The following is a 23,082-nucleotide window of genomic DNA, read 5'->3' as shown; positions in this document are numbered from 1 at the left end:
GGTTCTTGTGTTCAACAGGGAAAAATCACTTGGGTTAATCATTTTGAAAAAGCTAAGAAGAATTTGAAGAGTCTGTGTTCAGCCTTGTCAGAAGTAAACAAGCTGACATAAGTCTTACTGATGTCACACCATACAATAGCCAACCCCCAGGACCAAGGGCTTCTTCTAGAATCAGGTGCTTTTATAAAATGAAGGGCCATATCCCATTTGCCTTTCTGAATGAGGATTGAGCATCTTCCTTTTTGTTTAGCTCCTTTAGGAGCATAAAATTTAGTATGTGTATTCTTGTATTATATGTCTAATAACCACCTATAAGTGAGTATATACTATGTGTATCTTTCTGCTTCTGTGTTACCTCACTCAAGATGATCTTTTCTAGTTCCATCCATTTCCCTGCAAATTTCATGATTTCCTTGTTTTTAATTGCTGAGTAATATTTCATTGCATTCATTGCATAAATGTACCACATTTTCTGTTTCCATTCCTTAGTTGAGGGACATCGAAGTTATTTCCAGATTCTGGCTATTACGAATAGAGCTTCTATGAACATGGTTGAACAAATGTTTTTCTTTATGATCAACACCCCATGGCGAATAGTACAGCCAGTCCTGGTGAGATCTGATAGGCTAGGGTCAGATAGAAGGGGAGGAGGACCTCCTTTATCAGTGGACTAGAGGAGGGGCATAGGGGAAGTGAATAGAGGGAGGGTGGGATAGGGAGGAGATGAGGGAAGGGGCCACACCAGAATTCAAAGTGAATAAATTATAATAAAGAATAAATAAATAAAATAGAAAAAATTAAGCACCATATGTAGGTGCTTAGTAACCAGATAATCACTATAGGTTATCTGATTCACATTCTTGAATATTATCTATATCTAAAACCCTGGCAAGCTTAAATCCTAATGTGATTCATAGGTCTTCCATAGACACTATAGTAGAGGGCCAAGCAGAAGTTCAAGACTCCTCCTCTTCTGTAAGTAGAGATGAGCTTTTCTATTTATGCTTACAAACCACACACAGATTTATTAACTCAATTCTGGAAGAGTTATTTGAGATTCAGGTTCAGATAGGCAAACTTTTGACCTTAGGCAAGTGGCTGATCCTTTGGAGTCATGCCACGAGCTATGTGACAAAACTTTTCCTGATGAGACGTGACGCACACACCTACTCACCCTAGATAGGGAGCCCTTAACAGGCCAAAATACAGATACCATTCAAGTCCAACTTGGTGAACCAATGTGTTTATTAGGGTTACTTGCAGGACTATGGGTGAGGGGTGATTTACAGAGCAGAAATGACTCAAAGATAGCTGCATCACCAATGCTGACCCCAACGCAGGAGATAGCTCACAAAATATGGTAGCCTGGGACACACTTCCCTGCCAACAAGGAGCACAGCAGGTTGGAGAGCGCCCTTTCCATATGATTTGGGTCTTCATCAGAGACATCCAGTCTTCAAAGACTACTTTGCAGCTTGGTTGGTCTGAGAGTGACTTCCACAGTCTTTGTTATTTACTCTTGGAAGGGAGGAGCCTGGTAAATCTGGCCGATTTCCAGGCCTTCCCGCAACTGTTTTGCATTGTCTACCTTCCAGTTTAAGAAGTTTCCAGACAGGATGGGATGCTTCAGTCTCTGAGAAAGATGAAACAGGATGTCTCTTAAAAGTTTTTGCAAGGTTATTCAGATAATTGAATCAAATGAACTGCCCATAAGAGATCACTACTGTGGATCTGCTCCTTAAATTAGATTATAAAATTTAGTGGAAGTGATAGGTGTTGGAAATTTTAATAACTTAATTAACAATTATAACAATAAAGTTCAGATGTCAAACAATACATTTTAATAAGTCATTGAATAAATATGTGTTGGAGAATTACAATGTTTTATCACTATTCTCATTGCAGAGAAAGGCAGTGAATAAAAAATACAATGCTTTGGGTTTTTCTGGGATTGCTCTGAGTTATGTGTGTGCCGCTACTTCTATAAACATTTTTTGGATGGCTTAGCCTTTTTTAAAAAAATCTTTTTCTTATTTTTTTGTTTTGCCATACTCCATTTGTTTGTTTTTAAATTTATGTCATTGCTTCTCATTTTATTATTATTTGTTAGGTGCAAGACAGAAAACGAGTGGGCCTAGATAATAGGGCCAGTGGGGAGTGTAAACTGTAAGCACAATCTAGTGTATGAAAAGAAAATCTACTTTCAATAACACAGGAGTGGCAGGGGCTCAGGAGATGGCTTTTTCACAGGAGAACATGGGTTCAGTTCTCAGCAGCCACCTGGTGCTTCACAACAACCTGTCCCAGGGGAATCCAGCATGTTCTGGCATCCAAAAGCTCCTGCGCATGAACTCCCACAAACAAACACACACACACACACACACACACACACACACACACACACACACTAAAAAATTACATAAATACATATTTTAAAAGAACATACAGAAATATTTTCATAAGATAAGTTTTGCTACAACACTAATTGACTCTTGCTTTCTATATGTCTCAGAGGACACTAGATGAAAACAACATTATTTTTGAAATGCTAATAGCTTTACAGTGTTCACCAGCAACCATGTATAATTTGAACACATACTGCTATTCATGATAGCACCATAAGAAATAATTTTATTTCTATAACAAAATAACTTCAAAATACACAAATCTTTGCTCATGATCATATTTGCAAAACTTACTGTATATTTTGAAAGTGTTTCCATTTTTCTCTCAATCAGTTGTAAGAAGGAAATAACTTACCAATTGCTGAGTAGCTGCAGATATGCCTCATTTGCCTTTTAAAGGATCATTTTAACTAGAAATAACTGGAGTTTATGGCAAAAACTATGGTAAATACTTCATAAATTGCATTGATTAAAGCTATTTTTAAAAAGTATAACCATTAATGTGGAAATATCATCCAGAGACATAAAATTCATACTGTACTTTTCCTATGTTCACCTTGTAGTTTCTAATGATGCCTGTGTTCACACTGTCATGCTGTGAGCATATCCATTATTCTTGGGACATTTTAACTCCTAAGTATCTAAAATGAGAACTGAGTACAGCGAGGCAGATGTGTGCTGAAGAGCACTCACCATGTGCTCCGCCCTGTTTAAGGAGCAGTGTGGTCCTGTTGGATAGTCACTGTGGCACAAAAGAGCCCTAGAATTTATCTCGGTTTATCTTACTCCAGATCTCCACAATAGCAGTGCTTTTCTCACAACAGTCCTTATAATATTACATCTGTAATGACACTTAGTAAATACTTTTTATTTTATCTTAAATCCACAATAAACTACAAGTAATTTGTCCTATATGGAAATACCAGAAGCTCTTTCTTGGTGTATCAAGCAATTCATTCTTATAACACTTTACATAAAGTATATTCAAATTACATACCTAATTTTTCAACATTCTATCTAGGCATTAGAAAAATAGACATTTCAGGGAAAGTTAGTTACTTATAAATGCTGAACTTTAACTGCTTTTCCAAAGTCATTTTGTCTGCCAAATCAATATATTTATCAAGTTTTTAAAACCTCCCAAATGTGGATGATTCACTTCACACAGAGTAACAGATAGGAGGAGCTTACTATTTTTTTCCCTGGCTATCTAAATCATATTAAAGATAATATATGTTTAAAAGGCTTAAGCCAGCTCTGGTGGCACATGCCTGTAATCCCAGCACTCTGGGAGGTAGAAGCAGGCAGATCTCTATGAGTTCAAGGCCAGTCTGATCTAAAAGAGAGGCCAGGATAGCAAAGGCTACACAGAGAAACCATGTCTCAAAAAACCATAATAATAATAATAATAATAATAATAACGAAAACAAATGAGCCAAAGGCTCATTCACTTGATAATTATCGGGGCAAGATATTTCTAGTTGAGCAGACTAAAAAGGTCATTAACAATAGTATTTCTGATGGAAACTAATATCATACCTGCTGAAGTACTCTAATCTAATCATCCCTGGCAGAAGAAATGAGAACAGATTTGAAACATTTCATTAATTCAGAAATATATGAAGAAGAGAAACTGTGTTGCTTTCTCCTAGTTTTATTCATGTCACAAGATAATATCACCATGGAAAGGAGATTTATCATGCTAATGGTTTTGACCTTTAAGAAATCTTTCCATGTTCTAGAAGTTAAATCCTAAAAGGTATGTCTTCACACAGAGTTTGTCTGCAAGAAAAATTCACAGCACAGAGAAGCCCGCTTATGCTCCTACACTGCACTGTATACCCTCATCACCAAGGATTACTCAGACAGTCAAAGCTATGTTTCTGCCTCATTAATGTCCAAATGCTGGAGTCATGTTGTACCTCAAGCTAACTCTGCCTAAGGTCCTTTCCTAAGCGCCTCCATCTTTAGAATAGTTCTGTACAAAGACCATATTGACTGGCTTAAATAATGAACTGACACCTGGTGTCATAGGCCTATCATCCCCTTTACTCAAGAGCTCAAGCAAGGAAGATCAGAAGTTGAGAGCGAGCTTGGGCAACATTCTGAGACCTTGTATCAAGGTAAAAAGTATAAACTAAGTTTGGCTATGAGTTTCAGCCTCTGCTTCTTTAGGAGTATGCAGAGATAGATACTCCAACCAAGGACCATGCATGGCAATTTGCCTAGACCTGTTGCTTAGATGTAGCCCATAGGCAGCTCAATCTCCATGTGGATTCCCTAGTAAAGGTGAGCAGGGACTGTCTCTGACATGAACTCAGTGGCTGGCTCTTTGATCACCTCCACCTGAGGGAAGTGCAGCCTTACCAGGTCACTGAGGAAGAGAATGAATCCAGTCCTGATGAGACCTGATAGGCTAGGGTCAGATGGAAAGGGAGGAGGACCTGCCCTATCAGTGGACTAGGGGAAGGGTATAGGAGAAGAAGAGGGAGTGGGATTGGGAGGAGACTAGGGAGGGGGCCACAGCCGGGACAGAAATTGAATAAATTGTAATAAATGATAATAAAAAAGAAAAATAGTAGAAACAAAGCACAAACCTACAAGGAGTAGGAATATAGCTCAGGAATAGAGCATGTAAAAGCTCTGAGTCTATTTCTCAGTACAAAAATGGAAGAATACAGAGAAAGAGAGGAAATTTTTTTCAACTCCCAATGTGGGAAATTTTATTTATGTCATCCTGATGATGAGTGAAATAATTTTAGGGAGTTTGTGTTTACTAAATGACTGATTTTAGAAAGTCAACTAAATTGCTCATAATCATGTCTTTAATAAAATATGGAATAAAGATTCAGCAGAAGCCAACAAATCTAGTGGCCTTACATATTATCACTACACTACTGTTTTACGAATTAAACCAATTTAAATTTTCTAATATTCATGATTTTGCTAAATCTATAAACCATTGGTATTACTTTTACTTAATGCTTTTGTAACAAGGCAAAACAAGCAAATAAAGAAGATGAACATAGTCATCACTTCAGCTACTTAACAGTTTCGTGGTGAGACTGAAATTTACCGCTCAAGCAGTTTTTGAAATAAAATACAGACTTACTGTTGGAAGTCCACATGCTAAGAATATTCCTTCTAGGTGAACTTTCCACCCTTTGACAAGCGTTTGCTTGGTTCTCTTCAGACATTAATAATCACCAAGCTGCTCTCAGTTTTGGAGTCTCACTGCTTGATATCTGTGACTTGTCTTCGTTAGGGATTCTGCTGCTGCAACAACACACCCTAACTAAGAAGCAAGTTGGGAGAGGAAAGGGTTTATTCAGCTCACATTTCCACATCACCTTTCATCACCAAAGCATGTCAGACAGGAACTCAAACAGAGCATCAACCTGGAGGCAGAGGCTGATGCAGAAGCCACGGAGAGTGCTGCTTGCTGACTTATTCCCCATGGCTTGCTTAGCCTGCATTCTGTTAGAACCTAGCACCAAACAGCCCAGAGGTGACAACACCCACTGATCCCTAATTGAGAGAATGCCTCAGAACTTGATCTCCTGGAGGCATTTCCTTCACTGAGTCTTAACTGAGGCTCTGTGATAGCTTGTGTCAAGTTGACACAAAACCAGCCATTACACCACACTAAAAGAACATGAAGGTTTCATACTTCTGGCCCAGGCTTATTTCACTCGGTATAGTGTTTTCCAGAATAATCCATGTTAGCACTAATTACAGAGTTTCTTTCTTTCTTTTGGTTTATTTTGGAGTTTTGCCATGTATTCTTAGCTTAAAATTCCAGTTGTCATTGTGAATATGTATGATGTGTGGGTAGGTGTTACGGTGCCACAACAGGGCATGTGTAGAGGTCAGAGAACAAATTTCCAGAGTTGGATTTCTCTTTCAACCTTTATGTGGGTTCCAGCAATGAAAATCAATTTGTCAGGCTTCTGTGCTTTACCTGCTGAACCATCTCATGAGCCCAGAGGATTTTCTTAACATTTTAAAATATTAAGTCCATCTCCTTGACTATATGTAGTTAACACAATGCCATGGCTGAGAGGCACCAAACTACATTCACTCTAATGCAGACACTACCACGGCTGGAAGAAAAAAAATGTGGCACTTGAAATTATATTCAAACAGCAAGCAAGGCTGATGTATGAAATTAATTTTATGAATTCTGAACACAACATGTTTTTTTTTACACTGCATCAGGAGGGATGTAAGGATGTTTTAAAAAATAAATACAGAGTCAAAAAGAAAACTGTGTTGTCAAAGATACATCTGTCCTTTCAACTTGATACTGATGGAACAACAATGAGCTACAAGGAGCTAACAGAGTAACAAAATAATCTTAGGCAACATAAGAACCTCAAATACAGCTACTACAATACCACCCAATAACCAACCACCATGACACTTGTGAATTATTACATATAAATTAAGCAAATTATGTGTCCATCAATTATTTGAAATTTGTACTGTGTGAAAAGGCTAGGCTAGGAAGAAGCATACATACATGCATACATACATACATACATGCATACATATGCTTACACAGAGAGAGAGAAAGAATATAGAAATTTTATACAACATCGATGACTTCTTTAAATAAAATGTATGTTTTTAAAACACATGAGTTCTCCTTTCTCCACATCATCTCCGGCATGTGTTGTCACTTGAGTTTTTGATCTTAGCTATTCTGATTGGTGTAAGGTGGAATCTCAGAGTCATTTTGATTTGCATTTTCCTGATGACTAAGGATGTTAAGCATTTCTTTAAGTGTTTTTCCACCCATTCGATATTCCTTCTGTTGAGAATCCCCTACTTAGCTCTGTACTCCATTTATAATTAGATTATTTGGTTTATTGGTGTCTAATTTCTTGACTTCTTTATATATTCTGGATATCAGCCCAATATCAGATTTAGGGTTAGTGAAGATCTTTTCCCAGTCTGTAGGCTGTCATTTTGTTCTGTTGACAGTATCTTTTGCTTTACAGAAGCTTTTTCAGTTTCATGAAGTTCCATTTATTAATTGTTGATCTTAGAGCCTGAGCTGTTGGTGTTCTGCTCACAAAGTTGTGTCCTCTGCCAATGAGTTTGAAGCTCTTCCCCACTTTTTCTTCCAACAGATTTAGTGTATCTGGTTTTATGTTGAGGTCTTTGATCCACTTGGATTTTAATTTTGCGCAGAGTGATAGATATGGGTCTGTTTGCATTTTCCTACATGTAGAGATCCAGTTAAACCAGCACCATTTCTGTAAACTTGTACAACCACTTTGGAAATCAATCTGGCACTTTCTCAGAAAATTGGGAATAGCACTACCTCAAGATCCAATGGTACTACTCCTGGGCCTATACCCAAAAGATGCCTGACCATTGAACAAGGACATTTGTTCAACTATGTTCATAACAGCTTTATTTGTAATAGCCAGAATCTGGAAAAAAAACCCAGATGTACCTCAGTTGAGGAATGGATACAGAAATTGTGGTACATTACTACTCAGCAATTAAAACCAGGGAAATTATGAAATTTGCAGGCAAATGGATGGGACTAGAAAAAAATCATCCTGAGTGAAACAGAAAGACACACATGGTATATACTCACTTAAGAGCAGATAGTAGCCATGTAATATAGTATAGCCATACTAAAATCTACATACATAAGGAAAGTGAGTAACAAGGTAGACTCTCGGGAAGGTGCCTAAATCTCATTCAGAATGGCAAACAGGATAGACAACAGAAGCAGTGGAAGAGAGGGAACAGGATGGGAGCTTACCATAAAGGTCCTCTGAAAGGCTCCACCCAACAGTGGAAAGAAGCAGAGGCTGAGACTCACAACCAAACTTTGAGCAGAGCATAGGGAGTCTTATAGGAGAAGAGGGCATAGATAGACATGGAGGGGACAGGTGTCCCACAAGGAGACCAACAAAGCTAATAACCTGAGCCCAGGGGTTCCTGCAGAGAATGATGCACCAACCAAGGACTATACAGTCTATACATGGAGAGGACCTAGACCCCCTGCTTACATTAGCCTATTGGCAGCTCAGTCTCCATGTGGGTCTCTGAGTAAGGAGAGCAGGGGCTGTCTCTGTCAAGAACTTGATTGCCTGCTCTTTGATCACTTGCCCCTGGCTATAAGGCCTTGCCAGTCCACAGAGGAAGAGGTAGTTCTGATGAGTCTTGATAAGCTATGGAGAGATGGCAAATGAAGAGAACTCCCCCTTTCAGTAGACTAGGATAAGGGAATAGGAAGGAAGGGGAAGGAAGGGTGGGACTGGGAGGAGTTGAGGGAGGGGACTTCAATCAGGATATATAATAAATAAATTGTAAATAAAATTAAAAATGAAAAGATAAATAAAATATTCTTTATTACAGAAAAGACACATGAACATCTTCAGTCATTTGCATCTCGTTATCTGTGTGTCAAAGGGAACTAGTTTTTTTTTCCTATTAAAGTAATGTTTACTATTTAAAACTTTCATTCTTACAATTCTTCACAAAATTATATAAATAAATTAGTTCTTAATATTTTAGTAATAGTTTTCTTATGTGAAACATGGTATTTATTTACCTAAAGATATAGAACTGTTTTTTTTTCTTTTCACTTTCCAAATTTGTTCAGTCATTGAGACAATTACAGTAAATTAATCAATGTTAGGCATTACTATTTTGTTCACAGAAATTAGTAGAGCTATGAGAATGCCTAGAGAAAACGTAGTATTGTCCCTGACTTTATACATACAACATGGGCAGGTTTATGACTGTTCCCTATGTAGTCATTTGACTCTACAGTGCCTACCACTCTAATTCTGTTTTACACCATGAATCTGGATACAGTATCAGAACACATAAAGTAGGGCCCAGTCCTTTGAGGCTCCCACCCTCCAAAGTCTATGTTATGACCCAAACTTCTGGCCTATAATGACTTTCTGCTGGATAATTTGCTCGTATAACTTAGGGTAACTCTTTAAACTGCAAAAGGGACTAAGGACAGGCCAGGTGGAGTTATCCCCAGAATGAAGTCTGAGTGGGTTTTAAAGTTGGAAATATCTGTCCCATTAGATTTAGACCACATGAACCTCCTGACTCAATGAGTCCATTCTTCACTAGCTTTCAGAGTGTGATCAGCTACACCCTCAGCCCTCCTTGACTAGAAGCCTAGTACATGCTGTCTGCTTCCAGCCTCTCTGCTGACCCATTCCATGCTCAGGCTGTTTAGAGGCCCCAGTCTAAGTCGTTAGCATAAACTCAAGTAAGATCAAAGGGACTTAAAAAAAAATCTCTGTATCATTTTCATTATTCAAAAACTGTAAGAAATTCTTTAGAAACAGGGAAAAGAACAAATATGAATTTCTTAGTTGCAAGAAAGAAAAATAAATGAATAGAAAATCACTTTTAAAAAGTGTCACCCATTGACATATAAGAAGGTTAATAAGTCTTACTCAGAGTTGCTTATCTTTTCGTCTATATGTAAGTCATATTTCCAATTCTTTCTGACGCCGAAATTAATTCTCTATGCTGTCATTGGTCACTATGCTAGTGGAGTAGAGTGATCCCTGGTTCTCAATCTGCTTTGCAAGGTATGTCTACCATTCCCCTCTTTCAAAACTGAACTTGTAAAGCCCCGAGAAAGAATTCCAGAGACCACATCCTGCCTGACCTTTAACCTAGACTTAAATAAGGGAAGAATCGTTAAACTTGATGCCGGTTTCATTTTACCACTGCTGTAGATCCTTTGGGCAAGTGAGTGTCGTTTTGGCTCATTAGCCTAGGAATCTGTGAATGCATTAGGAATAATTTGTATCTTCAAGTATGAGTTACATCCAGCTAAATGTAGAACCCATCCTCATTTGTACTCAGCACAATCCAGGTTAGGATGAAACAGGGAAATCTTGATGAAGAGGAAAGAGCAGCTTTCTGAGATTTAATGGAGAAACTGATGATAAAGAAACATCCCTTCAAATAAAAAGTGTGTTTTCTCATTAGTGCGAAGATTTGTCCACAGACACCTTTTAAGGGAAAAAAATCAGCATATAGCTAATTGTTTCATCAGTATATTGAACTAAAATGTTGCATGGGTTTATTTACTTTGATCCACAGCAGGATAATCATGACCAGCACCATTTCTAAATGCTAGATTCCCGTGTAATAAAAAAAATAAAATCTAAATAAATCATTTAATGTCCAAAACTAGTTTCATAAAGTTATTTTTCAAAGTGTAGACCTTCAAAGAACCTGACACGGTCATAAGGCAGAAAATCCTGTTTTTTGATTGTTACCACATATGTTTATTTTTTTTTCTACATTTCCTTTTGGAAATAATCACCATCATCTATGGTACTGCAGGACTCTAAAATTGTTTCTGAATTATTCAAGATTCTATATATTCAGCAGATTTTGGATTTTCAGAGTATTTTAAAAATATTCCAAAGTTAGAGGGCTTACTTTTTTAAATTAATCAGTGCTTCCCAAATACATAGATAAAAGCAAGGGCATAAAATAAAACAGTAACAAACATTTCTGCACTTTAATTTAATTCTTTCTCAGATTTATTTTTTCCAATATTAAATCTAGAACTATTTTACTATATCCTTTTATAGAGTGGTGTAAATAATACATTTAATTAAATGAGAATTGTAGAAAAGCTCATATATATATATATATACACAACCAATTCTAAGTCACATTTTTCTGTTATATATAAAAATTACTTATGTGTGAAATTTCAAAGTTCTTAATAATCTTAGCATTAGTTAGCATTTGGCCTGGAATAAAAACAACTTATTTCAACAATAAAATTATTGTTAAAGATAATTTACTAAAATTTATCAGTTCTACTCATCAAATGAGAAGGCTAGTGATGCTACAACAAACACAACAATCACAATCTTCATAAACTATTAAGATGTAGTTTGTAAACTATATATATATATGTTAATGAGTTAATGTATGTATAACTGAACTCCCAAGTTCTTGTAAATCAGACGATTTAATAATATAATTAAGTTCTTTTCAGTACTGAATTAATTAAACTTTGACACTGAAATTGATAATTTTATTATTTCTTTTCTCAGCTTAAAAATGTTCTATATTGTACACGATATACTTTAGATAAATGTTTAAAACAACCTTTTATTTTTATTTTTATTTTTATTTTTATTTATTAGTTACACTTTACTCACTTTGTATCCCCCACCATGGTTCCCTCCCTCCTCCTATCCCAATTCCTCCCTTCCTCCCCTCCACCCTCTGCATGCATGCCTCTCCCCAAGTCCACTGATAGGGGAGGTCTTCTTTTCCTTCCTTATGATCCTTGTCAATTAGGTCTCATCAGGAGTGGCTGCATTGTCTTCTTCTGTGGCCTGGTAATGCTGCTTCCCCCTCAGGGGGAGGTAATTAAAGAGCAGGCCAATCAGTTCATGTCAAAGATAGTCCTTGTTCCTATTACAATGGAACCCATTTGGATACTAAACTGCCATGGGCTACATCTGTGCAGGGGTCTTAGGTTATCTCCATGCATAGTCCTTGGTTGGAATAGCAGTCTCAGGAAAGACCCCTGTGCTCAGATTTTTTTGGTTCTGTTGCTCTCCTTGTGGAGTTCCTGTCCTCTCCAGATCTTACTGTTAAAACAACTTTTTAAATAAATGCTTTTGAATGAGCCTACAGCAAGAATTCATTTGCATGAATATGCATACATCCCTGCAGAACGCCTGCACATCAGTCCAGGATGCAGGTCCTGCCAAGGTTCTTATGCTTTCCCTGTGCCCCTTCTCTTTTTTTCCTAATCTCATGAGAACACTTAGATCACCTGTGCCCATTGGACTTCTTCCCACAAACTGGAAAGTATAAGAATCTCTGACATGGGTGTAATGTAGACAAGACACTTGCATTTTGAGCAAAGATCAAATAATTGATTGACTGAAATATGCGTCAGTGGTTGTAATTTAAAACAAATTTGAAAATGTTTATATAGCATACTATTCTTTCTCCAATACTCTTAAGAAATATCCAGTACGGAATAACATTATAACGAAATTTAGTTCACAATTATGAAGGTTCTAGGGCATGGCCTCAGATGCTCAGACCTAGATCCAGCAAAGGCCTTGTGACTGATGTCACAGGAAAAGTACAGCCTTTTGCATTATGGCAAAAAAAAACAATAAACAAAAACATGGTGAGACAAGTAGCCAAAGTAATTGGGAAAGAGGTGTACTTTTTCTTTCCACAACTATAAATGAAAGAGTTACCTCAGGCTCCCATGAAACTGCCTCAAACTCCTTCAGCTGGGTATCCTCAGAACCTTCTGATAGCTTCACTTCCTAAAACTCTAAAAGCTCACACAGCACACTGAGCACACTGCCACAATATTCAAATCTCAGACACACACTCAAACCATGCCCAAAACACAAGCATTTCACAACTTTCCCCATGCTGAAGACGTGAAAGTTATGAATATGTGTCATTCTCACACCTTCACTCAAGTTTTAGACAATGCAGATCTGTATTTAGAACTAAGTATATAGCCAAAGCACCCATAAACCTAGGCTATTACTCATGCTCTTGCTTTAACCCTCTTGAGGTCATCTTAAGGGTTTTTCTAATGATTGGATCCTGTTTTATTCTACAGCATGTATGCGGTGGCCAAAACCAATTGAATGAGAGTCTTACCTTTCTGGTTATTATTTTAATATTCTAAAAGCAGCTTGACACCCTCTAGAGTTGTTCTCCAACTTATTCTCTTCTGCCATGCTGTATGATCTGGCATGGTTTCATAGGCTCTGACTGAGAGTCCCTCAGTTATATATGTCTATACATTTCAATAGTTACTCCTGATAACTCCTGTCAGTCTCTGAATTGTCCCCACACTCTGTTGATTCAGGAATAATATTGTTTGGGCATTTAAAAATGTAGATGGTGGATCACAATTTTTGTCTAATCACAAGGATCTGCAAATAGAGACACCTGCCTTGTGAGGTGAAATATTCCATGTCACTTGTAGATGGAACGACAGCCACACAGCCATCACCTTGATGTTATGAAGTGCTCTGCATACCTAGGTACTACTTTATGCAATTTCTTAGCTCCTCAGTTACCCTGACACACTGAGTCTTCAAATTTCTGGGGTTGTAGTAGAAAAGATATCTATCAGTACATTTTTTCCTCACTTAATTTTTTCTTAAACATTACTATAATGGATCTAAAAGAAAAACACTACTTGCTTTTCACTAGAAAATAATTTTTTTTATTTTGATTAAAGAAAATGTACTAAAAAAATGAAATAGGTTCTGTGGATCTAAAAGAAAAACCATCACTGTGCTAATGTTAGCATTATCAAAAACAGTGATTAAATAGATGAAATGATATCATTAATTCTGAATGGATATTTTTAAAAAAATCACATGGTACTTCACATGCCAACCAATTACCCAGGAAAGCTATAACACTTGTAATCATAATCCTATATTAATTCATCATATTTAAATCAGTATGAATCATTTTATATTATTCCAAACAGCCAAGCACATAAGGTAAGCTAAACTGAAGCATAATGATGGAAATCACTGGTACTTTATTTTATATTTATAGGAATTAAATAAATATAATTTATTATTCTTTTCCTCTTATCTTATTTTTATTATTATGTTAATAGTTTTATATTTTATTTCAATTTTAGGAAACAAAGCATGTTGGCCATTCTACACAGACAAATTCTATGATGTTGTAGAAAAATATTGATTTATAGACTATCAAAATTAAATGAAGTGGCTACTTATGATCCACCATAATGTAAACCTCCATTGTCTCTTTTACATTTCTTTGATGAAAACTTGAATGAATATGAGTTATTGGACATGACAATTGGCTAGAGTTGTAAAGATGTATAGTTAAGAATAAGTAGTTGAGGAGGGTTATCACACTGAGGAAGTGGAATGAAGATACATTGAAAGCAGTAGAGTGAATGAGCCAACACACCCTGAAGACAGTGGACCAGGTAAGATTAAGTGAGGGGAACAAGGACTATTTCTAACAGGAACTCAATGACTGGCTCTTTGGTCTCCCCACCCCCGAAGGGAGGAGCAGTCCTGTTAGGCCACAGAGGAGGGCTTTGCAGCCAGTCCTGAAGATACCTGATAAAACAGGATCAGATGAATGGGGAGGAGGTCTCCCCTATCAGTGGACTTGGAAAGGGGCACGGTGGAGATGAGGGAGGGAGGGAGGGACTGGGAGGGAATGAGGGATCGGGACACGGCTGGGATACAGAGTTAATAAAATGTAACTGATAAAAAAATAATAATAAAATCGGAAAAAAAAAGAATCATGGACCATGGCTTGTCAAGAATCATTCCAGTTAATGTCTCATGGGAACTAGTGCTTCCAGTATTTATAGTTAATGTGGCAGATTTTTGCTTTTCTTCAAATGAGCAGGGTCTCCTCTAAAGCTATCTAGCCAGCAAAAATCAGATGGATGCTATCAGCTGTCAAGAGACACTTGAGGTAATAAAATACCATGAGTAATAACGGTCTTTTACTAATTATATTTAAATCAGTATGAATAGCTTTACATTATTATATGAATATGCTTGCTGATGTATCTATCTGTAGTAACATGCTTGTCACAGGCCAGGCTAGAATAACACCTTTGTGGACAGTTCTTGGGTAGACACAGCCAAGTTCCCTTCCTAGAATCTCCTGTTTTCTTATCGATACCCCTTTTTTATTTAATTAACACTGGTAATATTTAGTCACATCTCAAATAAATACCTTTACTACTTTTGAAAGTGTGTTACTCTCATTTCTTAAGTCAAGAGCCACAGTCAAAACGGAAGCCTAGGTGGATACTGCATGTAGTGTGGCACATCACACTAACAGGAGGTGAGGTTAGGGAATCCAACTGCTTTGCATGTTGTAAGAAGTCCAGGGAGAGATGAATTATATTTCAGCAATAAATGATGCCAAACTGAGATGAGGTACCTAACTTTTTTAAGACTGTCAGTTAAATGGCTAACTCTGAGACATAGCCTTGGGGAAAGAACTGTCAGGATGGGTGACAGCACACTCAGCAGATGTGCAGGAGTTCAAAGGCCCTCAAAGGACTACCTCCTAATAGTGAAGTGAAGCAGGTCGCAAGGACCGAGATGCCCAGATGAAGTTTTGAAAAAGTTGAGGAAACTCAATACAGGGCTTTGCACTGGAACAGGAAAATCAGAATCTACCAATCTAAGTTTTGAAAGATCACTTGAAAATTTTTTAAATTTTTTTTATTAATTACAATTGATTTCATTTTGTATCCCAGCTGTAGCCCCTCTCGTCTCCCCTCCCAACCCCTCCCTTCTCTCTTCTCCACCCATGACCTTCCCCTAGTCCACTGATAGGGGTGGTCCTCCTACCTTTCCATCTGACCCTAGCCTATCAGGTCTCATGAGGATTGGCTTCATTGTCTTCCACTGTGGCCTGGTAAGGATGCCCTGCCATAAGGGGGAGGTGATCAAAGAGCCAGCCACTGAGCTCATGTCAGAGATAGCCCCTGTTCCCATTACTAGGAGACTGAGCTGCCATGGACTACCTCTGGGCAGGGGTTCTAGGATGCTCAGCAGATTTAATGACCAGAAGTAATGCTAAAGATTCCTAAAAGCAGTCAGGGTGAATAGGGCTTTTAGGAACTTCGAAGGCTTATCCCCCAAATTCTTTCAACATTAATATTTCACTCATCTACATAAAAATAAAGTTATACAATTTCTCACTCTTTTGGTTTAATTTCAATAAAATCCATATGCATTGACATGTTCATAAATGTTTTCTTATTAAGTTTTGGAAATGCATAAAGCAAATTTCATAAACCCAGACAAGATCAGGTAGCAGACAGGCATATCTGTATACAGTTTTATTACCTTCCTCTACAGTCCAGAGTCTGAGGCTAGTCTTACAGACTCATAAAACTTAAGTATCAATACCTCAGGCAACTGACAATTAGCTATTTGCTAATCAATTGTGTTAGAATTTTGATAAGATGTGTTTCCCCAAAAGGCAAATATATTAAAGGCTATTCACCAGCCAATGATAATTGTGAAAGGTAATTGGATTTCAGGAATGCATTCATAGGTTTAGAGTTGAATGAGCGATCAAGAAGTGGAGTCTGGTGGGAGTAGTCAGTCACTAGGGCATAGTTTTAAAAGGTAGAATTGGTCCCTACCCCTCTTTATCTCAGCTTCTTAACTACCACGATTGTAGTAGTTATCCTCCACCATCCCATTCTCCTGTGATACTTCAACCTTGCTACAAACTTAAAAGCAATGGTTGACTCTACAAATGCAACCAACCATGTACCAAATTCCACAAAACTGAAACAGATATGCTGATAAATCTTTCTTGCATTAAGTGGATGTTACTCAAGGGTGTGGTCACAGTAGTGGAAACTAGCACAGAGTTGCATAAAAATCAGGTTTGTTCCTTATTTTGCTTTCAGACTGATAACTAAACCTGCCAGGTCTCTGGCCTAAGCCTTCTCTTCCAGTTCGTAAAATTCAGACATTAGGGTTATATATTTTTCTTGGAGAACATAGACTTAACACAAAGTTGGCTATGGTTGAATATGCTTGAGCTGTTCATGTATCTATCTATCTGTAGTAGCATGCTGTCACAGACCAGGAGCATGTCTAGTACTACGACAACTTTGTAGACAGTTCTTGGGTGGCCACAATCAAGTTTCCTCCCAGGACTCTCCTGTTTGTATTATCAATACTCTCTTTCTTTGTCTGATTGAACAAGCATTGGTTAAATTTTAACTATGTCACTGATGCCTACAAGCCCGCTGCCTCTTTTCAGAACTTTCATAATTTACCCTTATTGATAAATTAAAACTAAAGACTAAGAAGACAAACTAAACTACTCATTTGCACATTTTGAATTGGCTACCCCTGTTTATGTTGTACCAATGTTTCCTAGTGTACTGTCTAACAACCTCAATGGTCATCAACTAAGAGCCTAGACTGTTCAGGTTCAAGAACTAAACGATGTCTCATGTGCCTCCATTTTTGGCCATTCAATAATTATATTTGCCAGCTTGGTTTCCATTCAATTACATGAAGTGATTTGTGGGTCTAAAAGAGAAAAATAAAATTTGGTCCCAAGAGTTTACTGATATGTTCAACTAATAACAAACATAGATTGTGTAAATGCTATTAAAAAGATAAGATAAATTTTATCTCATGTGTAATGGGAGTTGTATTAAAGCTCAATGTAATTATACTATTCATAAAAAGTGAATGCCTAAGTAATTGCCTGAGAAAGGTGAAGAGTTGGTAAGGTATTTATAAAATGGCTATAATGTCTCCAGTATTGTTTAAATTTATTCAACATTTTGTTTCTAAGGATAATGCATAAACAATATATGATATCAAAATTCTCTGATTTCTTATCAGTTATATACCTCAACTTAGAAAGATAAATATTTTTGATAAATGACAAATCATAAAACCTCTTTAAGAGTACTATTTTCTTTTGTAAAACTGTAATCAAGTTATAGTTATTCCACATTTACTGTACTGCTTTAATTTCACTTATATGAATGCATGCAGTTTAGAAGTAAACAACCGTTCAGTGTGATTTAGCCTGTCTTCTTTATCTTTGTCAATTGGAAGTAAAAGGATTCAGTCCTTTTTTAGTGACTCCTATGTTGTTTTTCAGAAATAAGAGCAAATGAGGGCTAATAAAACATTTGTAATTAAGCAAATTTATTTTAAAACCATCCAACATTCCACACAGCAAGCAGATTACTTGAATTACTATTCAGAATTACTATTCAAGAGGGCACAATTAGTTTTACCTTATTCTAAAAAAAAAAAAATTATAATATAATTGACTGAATCAAGGCATTTAAAATGTTCCCTCCTCCCCAGGACTTTAGAAGCCAAGAGGAATCCTTTTCCCACATTAAAAATTCTATGAAATCTATATGAATATATTTTTGGTTTTTTGATGATAATGAACTTTATATTCATGTCATGTTTCCATATGGATAATAACATCACAACACTAAGTTAAATTAATAAAGCTTGTTTTTATACTAGATATAGGTATTATAGCTATGAAGAATAGGATTTTAATAAATTATTTCCAAGATCCTTTCTCTTCTTCCTAAAATCAGCATTTTATAAAATTGTTAATAATTAAGAACAAAGGAGTAAATAAAGAAATCTGTACTAAGGATAATGCAAGATAATAAAAAGTCTACAGCCTGGTGTTTTTCTTTTTAATAAAGTAGATAATTACTAGATTTCCCATCACTGCTGAAATGTGCAGGATCATGCACTCATTCTAAATCAGTGTCGTGTCATGAACTTAACCTGGAGAAATACAATAATTTCAAACTTTACAAACACAGCTACAGCAGCAACTTCAGCATTTTCCATTAGTAGTAAGAAAATTATTGATGCATACTCCAAAGTAAATGCATGGCTACAGTGATTTCAGCTGCTGCCTTAGAGCCTTTCTGCATGCAGGTGTTAGCAGCCAGACTCTAATACTCCAATGCCTGATTTCCACACAGCAGCCGTTGTCTGCTGCTAGTTGTTATTGCTTAAGACATTTTTTTTCAGAATGATAATTGCTTATTTTGATATGTACTTACAGATTATGTACACGACTTCCTTTACTCTGCAGTAACAATAGTATAGAATTTTAAAGTATGAGTTAAAAACATTGTGCTTTAGAGTCAACTTGATTCTTTCTTTACACAGGAGCATATCCTAGACTTAAATGAACACAACTGAATATATTTTAAACTGTGTTTAAGAAGTATATAGTATAGGTTGGGCAAGGAAAAATAACAGGAGAAAAGAAAAAGAATGAAGAGAAAGTATAAAAACACATTTTTTAATCTGACATATATGTATAGATACATATATATGTGAGATTTTTTTCACACTCGTTAAGCCTTAATTCAGTAAGATTTGCCGAAGTTGAAAAATTAAAATTTTAAGGCATTTTTTTACAGTAAGTGGAAATTTATCAAACTCCAAAAGGCGCTTGTAAGAATCCTTGACTAATGATTTGGCATTCAAACATTGTTAACATAATTTGTAATTTAACATATTTGGTATCCTACTTACAAGAACTGTCCGTTTTCTAAAATAAATTTTTTGAAATGAAAATTTTCCCCACACCTAATGTATTAAACATTTCATTGTGAGTTAGCTTTCTTAGATTTCCAACATAAAATCCATAATAAGGTCTCGTACATGCACAAAAACACACACACACACACACACCAAAAACAAAACAAACAAACAAACAAAAAAAACCTAAACCTTGCGATTCGGTTATATTTTCCATGTATATCCTAAATAATATATTCCCAAGACCATTACACTACATTAAGTATTTAAGGGAACAAACTTACAGACTTTTTTCCTTAATATAAAAGCATTAACAGCATGATTAACAGTCTAATAAATATTTCTACACAGTTGAAGTTTGTATAATTAAAAGTATGCTTTTACTAAGGAGGACAGTATCTCATGTGGCTAGCATTCCTTTTCAGTATGTAGTCATCAGCATAAAGAATGAATAGCATGAGAAAGAGAAATTATTACACAGGTCCACTGAGTTCAGTTTAAAGAAGACTGTGTGCAAGACAGAGACCAGCCTCTGCACGCAGCCAGGGAAGCCAATACCACCAGTTGCCATACTTAGCCTTGCTCTTGACCTCATGATTTTGATCATTGACACATTTTTTTTTTCATCTAAAAGTTTGAGACTTTTGAAGTTTGTAGGAGAATAGTAAGTCTAATTTTGGGTTTTATTTATATATCTTTTTTACAAAATTGTAAACTTGGTAAAAATAGAACATGTTATTTGGTACAACTGGTAGAATTTAGAATATTTTGAAATTAGTTTTCCATATATGAAGGGCCTTTTGGAACAGCTCATCAGTTGACAAAAACATTTTTTATTGGCTCATTAACTATGACCTAAAATTAAGACTAGTTACATATTAGGAAGGCATTTCAAATCAGTTATTAATTCAACACTTTAAAATATTAGTTGACCTGATTCATTAAAAATACTCTACTGTTTTTGTTTACATACTGCTGCTTCAATAAGCCCTCACAAACAGCTTCACAGCAACATTTATCTTCAAGTATGAAATTAGAAATACATATCCCAGATCTATATCCAGTATGAACCACTGATTAACACAATGTATCTGTAATTATTACACTTCTTTCCAGTTGTGCCATTCCTGAAGTTCCACATAATTTATTTTGTGTATAGTTATTTGTGTTGCTTATTTATTAGTAATATTCCAATAAACTAGTCTTTGAAATTGTATATTACAAAGGATAATTCAGTACCACGCACTTATAGGGTTTTGATGAAACGCACATTTACCTATGTGGGACCAGTGAAGGGTGTAGATCTCTTCTAATCAATGTTCTCTGATTAATACATTCTTTTAACTTGTGTCTTAGATGCTTTGTTGAATAGTCCTGTGCCGATCAGTAGATAAGCAGTAATTTTTCAGTTTGGGATGGGGTGGGGCATGCAGGGAGAACTTAGTGGAGAAGTAAGGAATGAATATGATCACTACATTGTATTCATGCATACAATTCCTAAAGCATTAACAAAAATATTATTTTTAAAATATATATACCCTAAAGTTTTAGTTATTTCTTTAATTTTTTCTTTATTTACTCTTCAGATCTAACTTGTATAAATACATGCTAAATACAATGAAGCACAAATCCCTGCATTTTTAAAATAATTTTTTCTTTTTCTTTTTTAGTTTCTACAGATAAAGTGATCTGAAGTAGTGTCCAATAGTGAAAAAGAAGAAAAGTGAAACTGTGACATGTGGAGGAATGAGGAAGATGATTTCACAATGCACAGCAGCATCTCTGATTCAGTTTATATAAAATCCCCAGTCATACGGACAGTATTGTTCACTTTCAAAACTACCGTTTCTTCTGTGTTACGAGCTGTATAATTGTTGTTTTATTGTTTACATTGCAAATGTGTTTTCTCCTTTGCTTATTTTTTTAGTCTTACATTGTAAAAGACATTAATGAGTGATGAGAGAGACACTGTACACAAATGTATATTTGTAAAAGCTATTTTTATGATTAGCATGTGTCATCATTGATCACACAGTCATGTGGTGTTGCAATCCTACATTTAGAGCTTGTTTCCAACAATGTCATAAGAAAAATATACACTGTATGCCAGTTTTTATAATTTAATTTTAATTCATAATTTAAAGAACCTTAGACCAGTAGGAAAACTATTTGAAAAGCTATATTTCTGCCCTCTATAAGCACCATTTTATTAATAAAGAATGCTGTTATTTCAGAAGTGATGCAACAGTTTAAGGACTTTGGTTTGACCTGTGAGCATGCTTGGCTCTAGTGAGCTGAAATGATCCAATCATCACCTATTACTTGAGTCTGACTGAGATTCTGTGGACAGTTCAGTACTCACACAGATGAGAAGTAGATTGATAAGAAAAAGATTGTCTTGTCCTGGGATCCAAACGTTTCAGTTAGTGCACACGCCCTCCATCTCATCTCTAAGCCCTCACAATCCTCCAGTCCTAAGCATTGTGTTTTCCAAATACTCTTGGCTATTGTCTTGTGCAGTGGAAATGGGAGAGACCATCCCCACAGGCTATAGGCACATTCAGCACATAATTTCTTAATAAATACTGGTTCTTTTAAAACAAAGTCGGTGTGTGTTTTTTTCTTTGGGTTGCATTTGTTTTAATATTAAGCATGAACATTATGCATCTCCATAATGGGGTCAAAATAAGTCCAATAATAAAAGCAGTGCAACTACACAGAAATATGTTCTGAGTCTGTTCCCCATACTATCCACGTCATGCTTGTGTTTGAGAATACATTAACTTGATGTACACAAGAAAATAAGAAGGCTCTACATTCTTGACAAAAGCATGATCCAAATTTATTTTGAAGATTTGTACTCACATACTCTTCCCCGTACTGATTAATAAAGTACTTTAGGATATAAATCAATCTATCTCATCAGGAGGTCCTGTTTTTTTATCAAGTCAAAAGTTTGTAGCTAGATAATTTCAAGGTCTTCATTAAAGTGCACATGACAACATCCATCCAAATTAATTTTGGTACCTAAACTGCTTGATTATATTAAAGCATCTTTTTTTTTAACACAAAAAAATCAGGGAGAACCAGATGTTCAATATGCTCTTGTTAAATTCCTTTCCAAAGTCTTCAAAATAGTTTATTTTATACTGATTCTTCATGGTCTAAATATAACCAAATGAAATGAAACTTTTCCATCTAAAATTCTGGGAGAAGGATGATGGCACTGAGAGGACACTGTGTCGGACTAGCAGGACAGCAGTGACAGCACAGCAACCAACAGATCGATCCCTGGGGCCTTAAACACCAGTGATTGTGTTTCCCAGGTGAAAGGAAACTCCACCTTGTGGGAAACAATCTGGTCAATTCTCGGGCCACTCAACTATACCCCAGAAGAGTTCCCAGGTCCCAGCAGACACTTAGTAGTCATCCCAGAGCCACATGTCTGCATTCTCCAATCACCATCCCAGACAGAACTGTGGGCCCCAAAGCACCAGAGACTGGGTTTCCCTGTTGGGAGGAAACCCCATGGTGAAGGAAACATCAGGTCCAACCTC

At 36.2% G+C, this 23,082-nt stretch overlaps 1 protein-coding gene across 19 annotated transcripts in view; it reads left to right on the top strand.

Annotated features, from left to right (window-relative positions):
- Ralyl (RALY RNA binding protein like) overlaps positions 1-21,622 on the top strand; it is a 755,733-nt gene extending 734,111 nt beyond the window's left edge. For all 19 annotated transcript variants that reach the window (XM_060385769.1, XM_060385776.1, XM_060385783.1 and 16 more), the window contains one exon: positions 21,196-21,622. In XM_060385769.1, the coding sequence (XP_060241752.1) occupies positions 21,196-21,213 (18 nt within the window). In that variant the 3' untranslated portion in view covers positions 21,214-21,622. The remainder of the gene's footprint in view (positions 1-21,195) is intronic.
- Positions 21,623-23,082: the final 1,460 nt, after the last annotated feature.

This window comes from Meriones unguiculatus, chromosome 6 (genome assembly GCF_030254825.1).
Source record: "Meriones unguiculatus strain TT.TT164.6M chromosome 6, Bangor_MerUng_6.1, whole genome shotgun sequence".
Taxonomy (NCBI): Eukaryota; Metazoa; Chordata; class Mammalia; order Rodentia; family Muridae; genus Meriones; species Meriones unguiculatus.
Note: the sequence above shows the minus strand (reverse complement) of the source record. Positions and strands in the feature narration are given on the sequence as shown.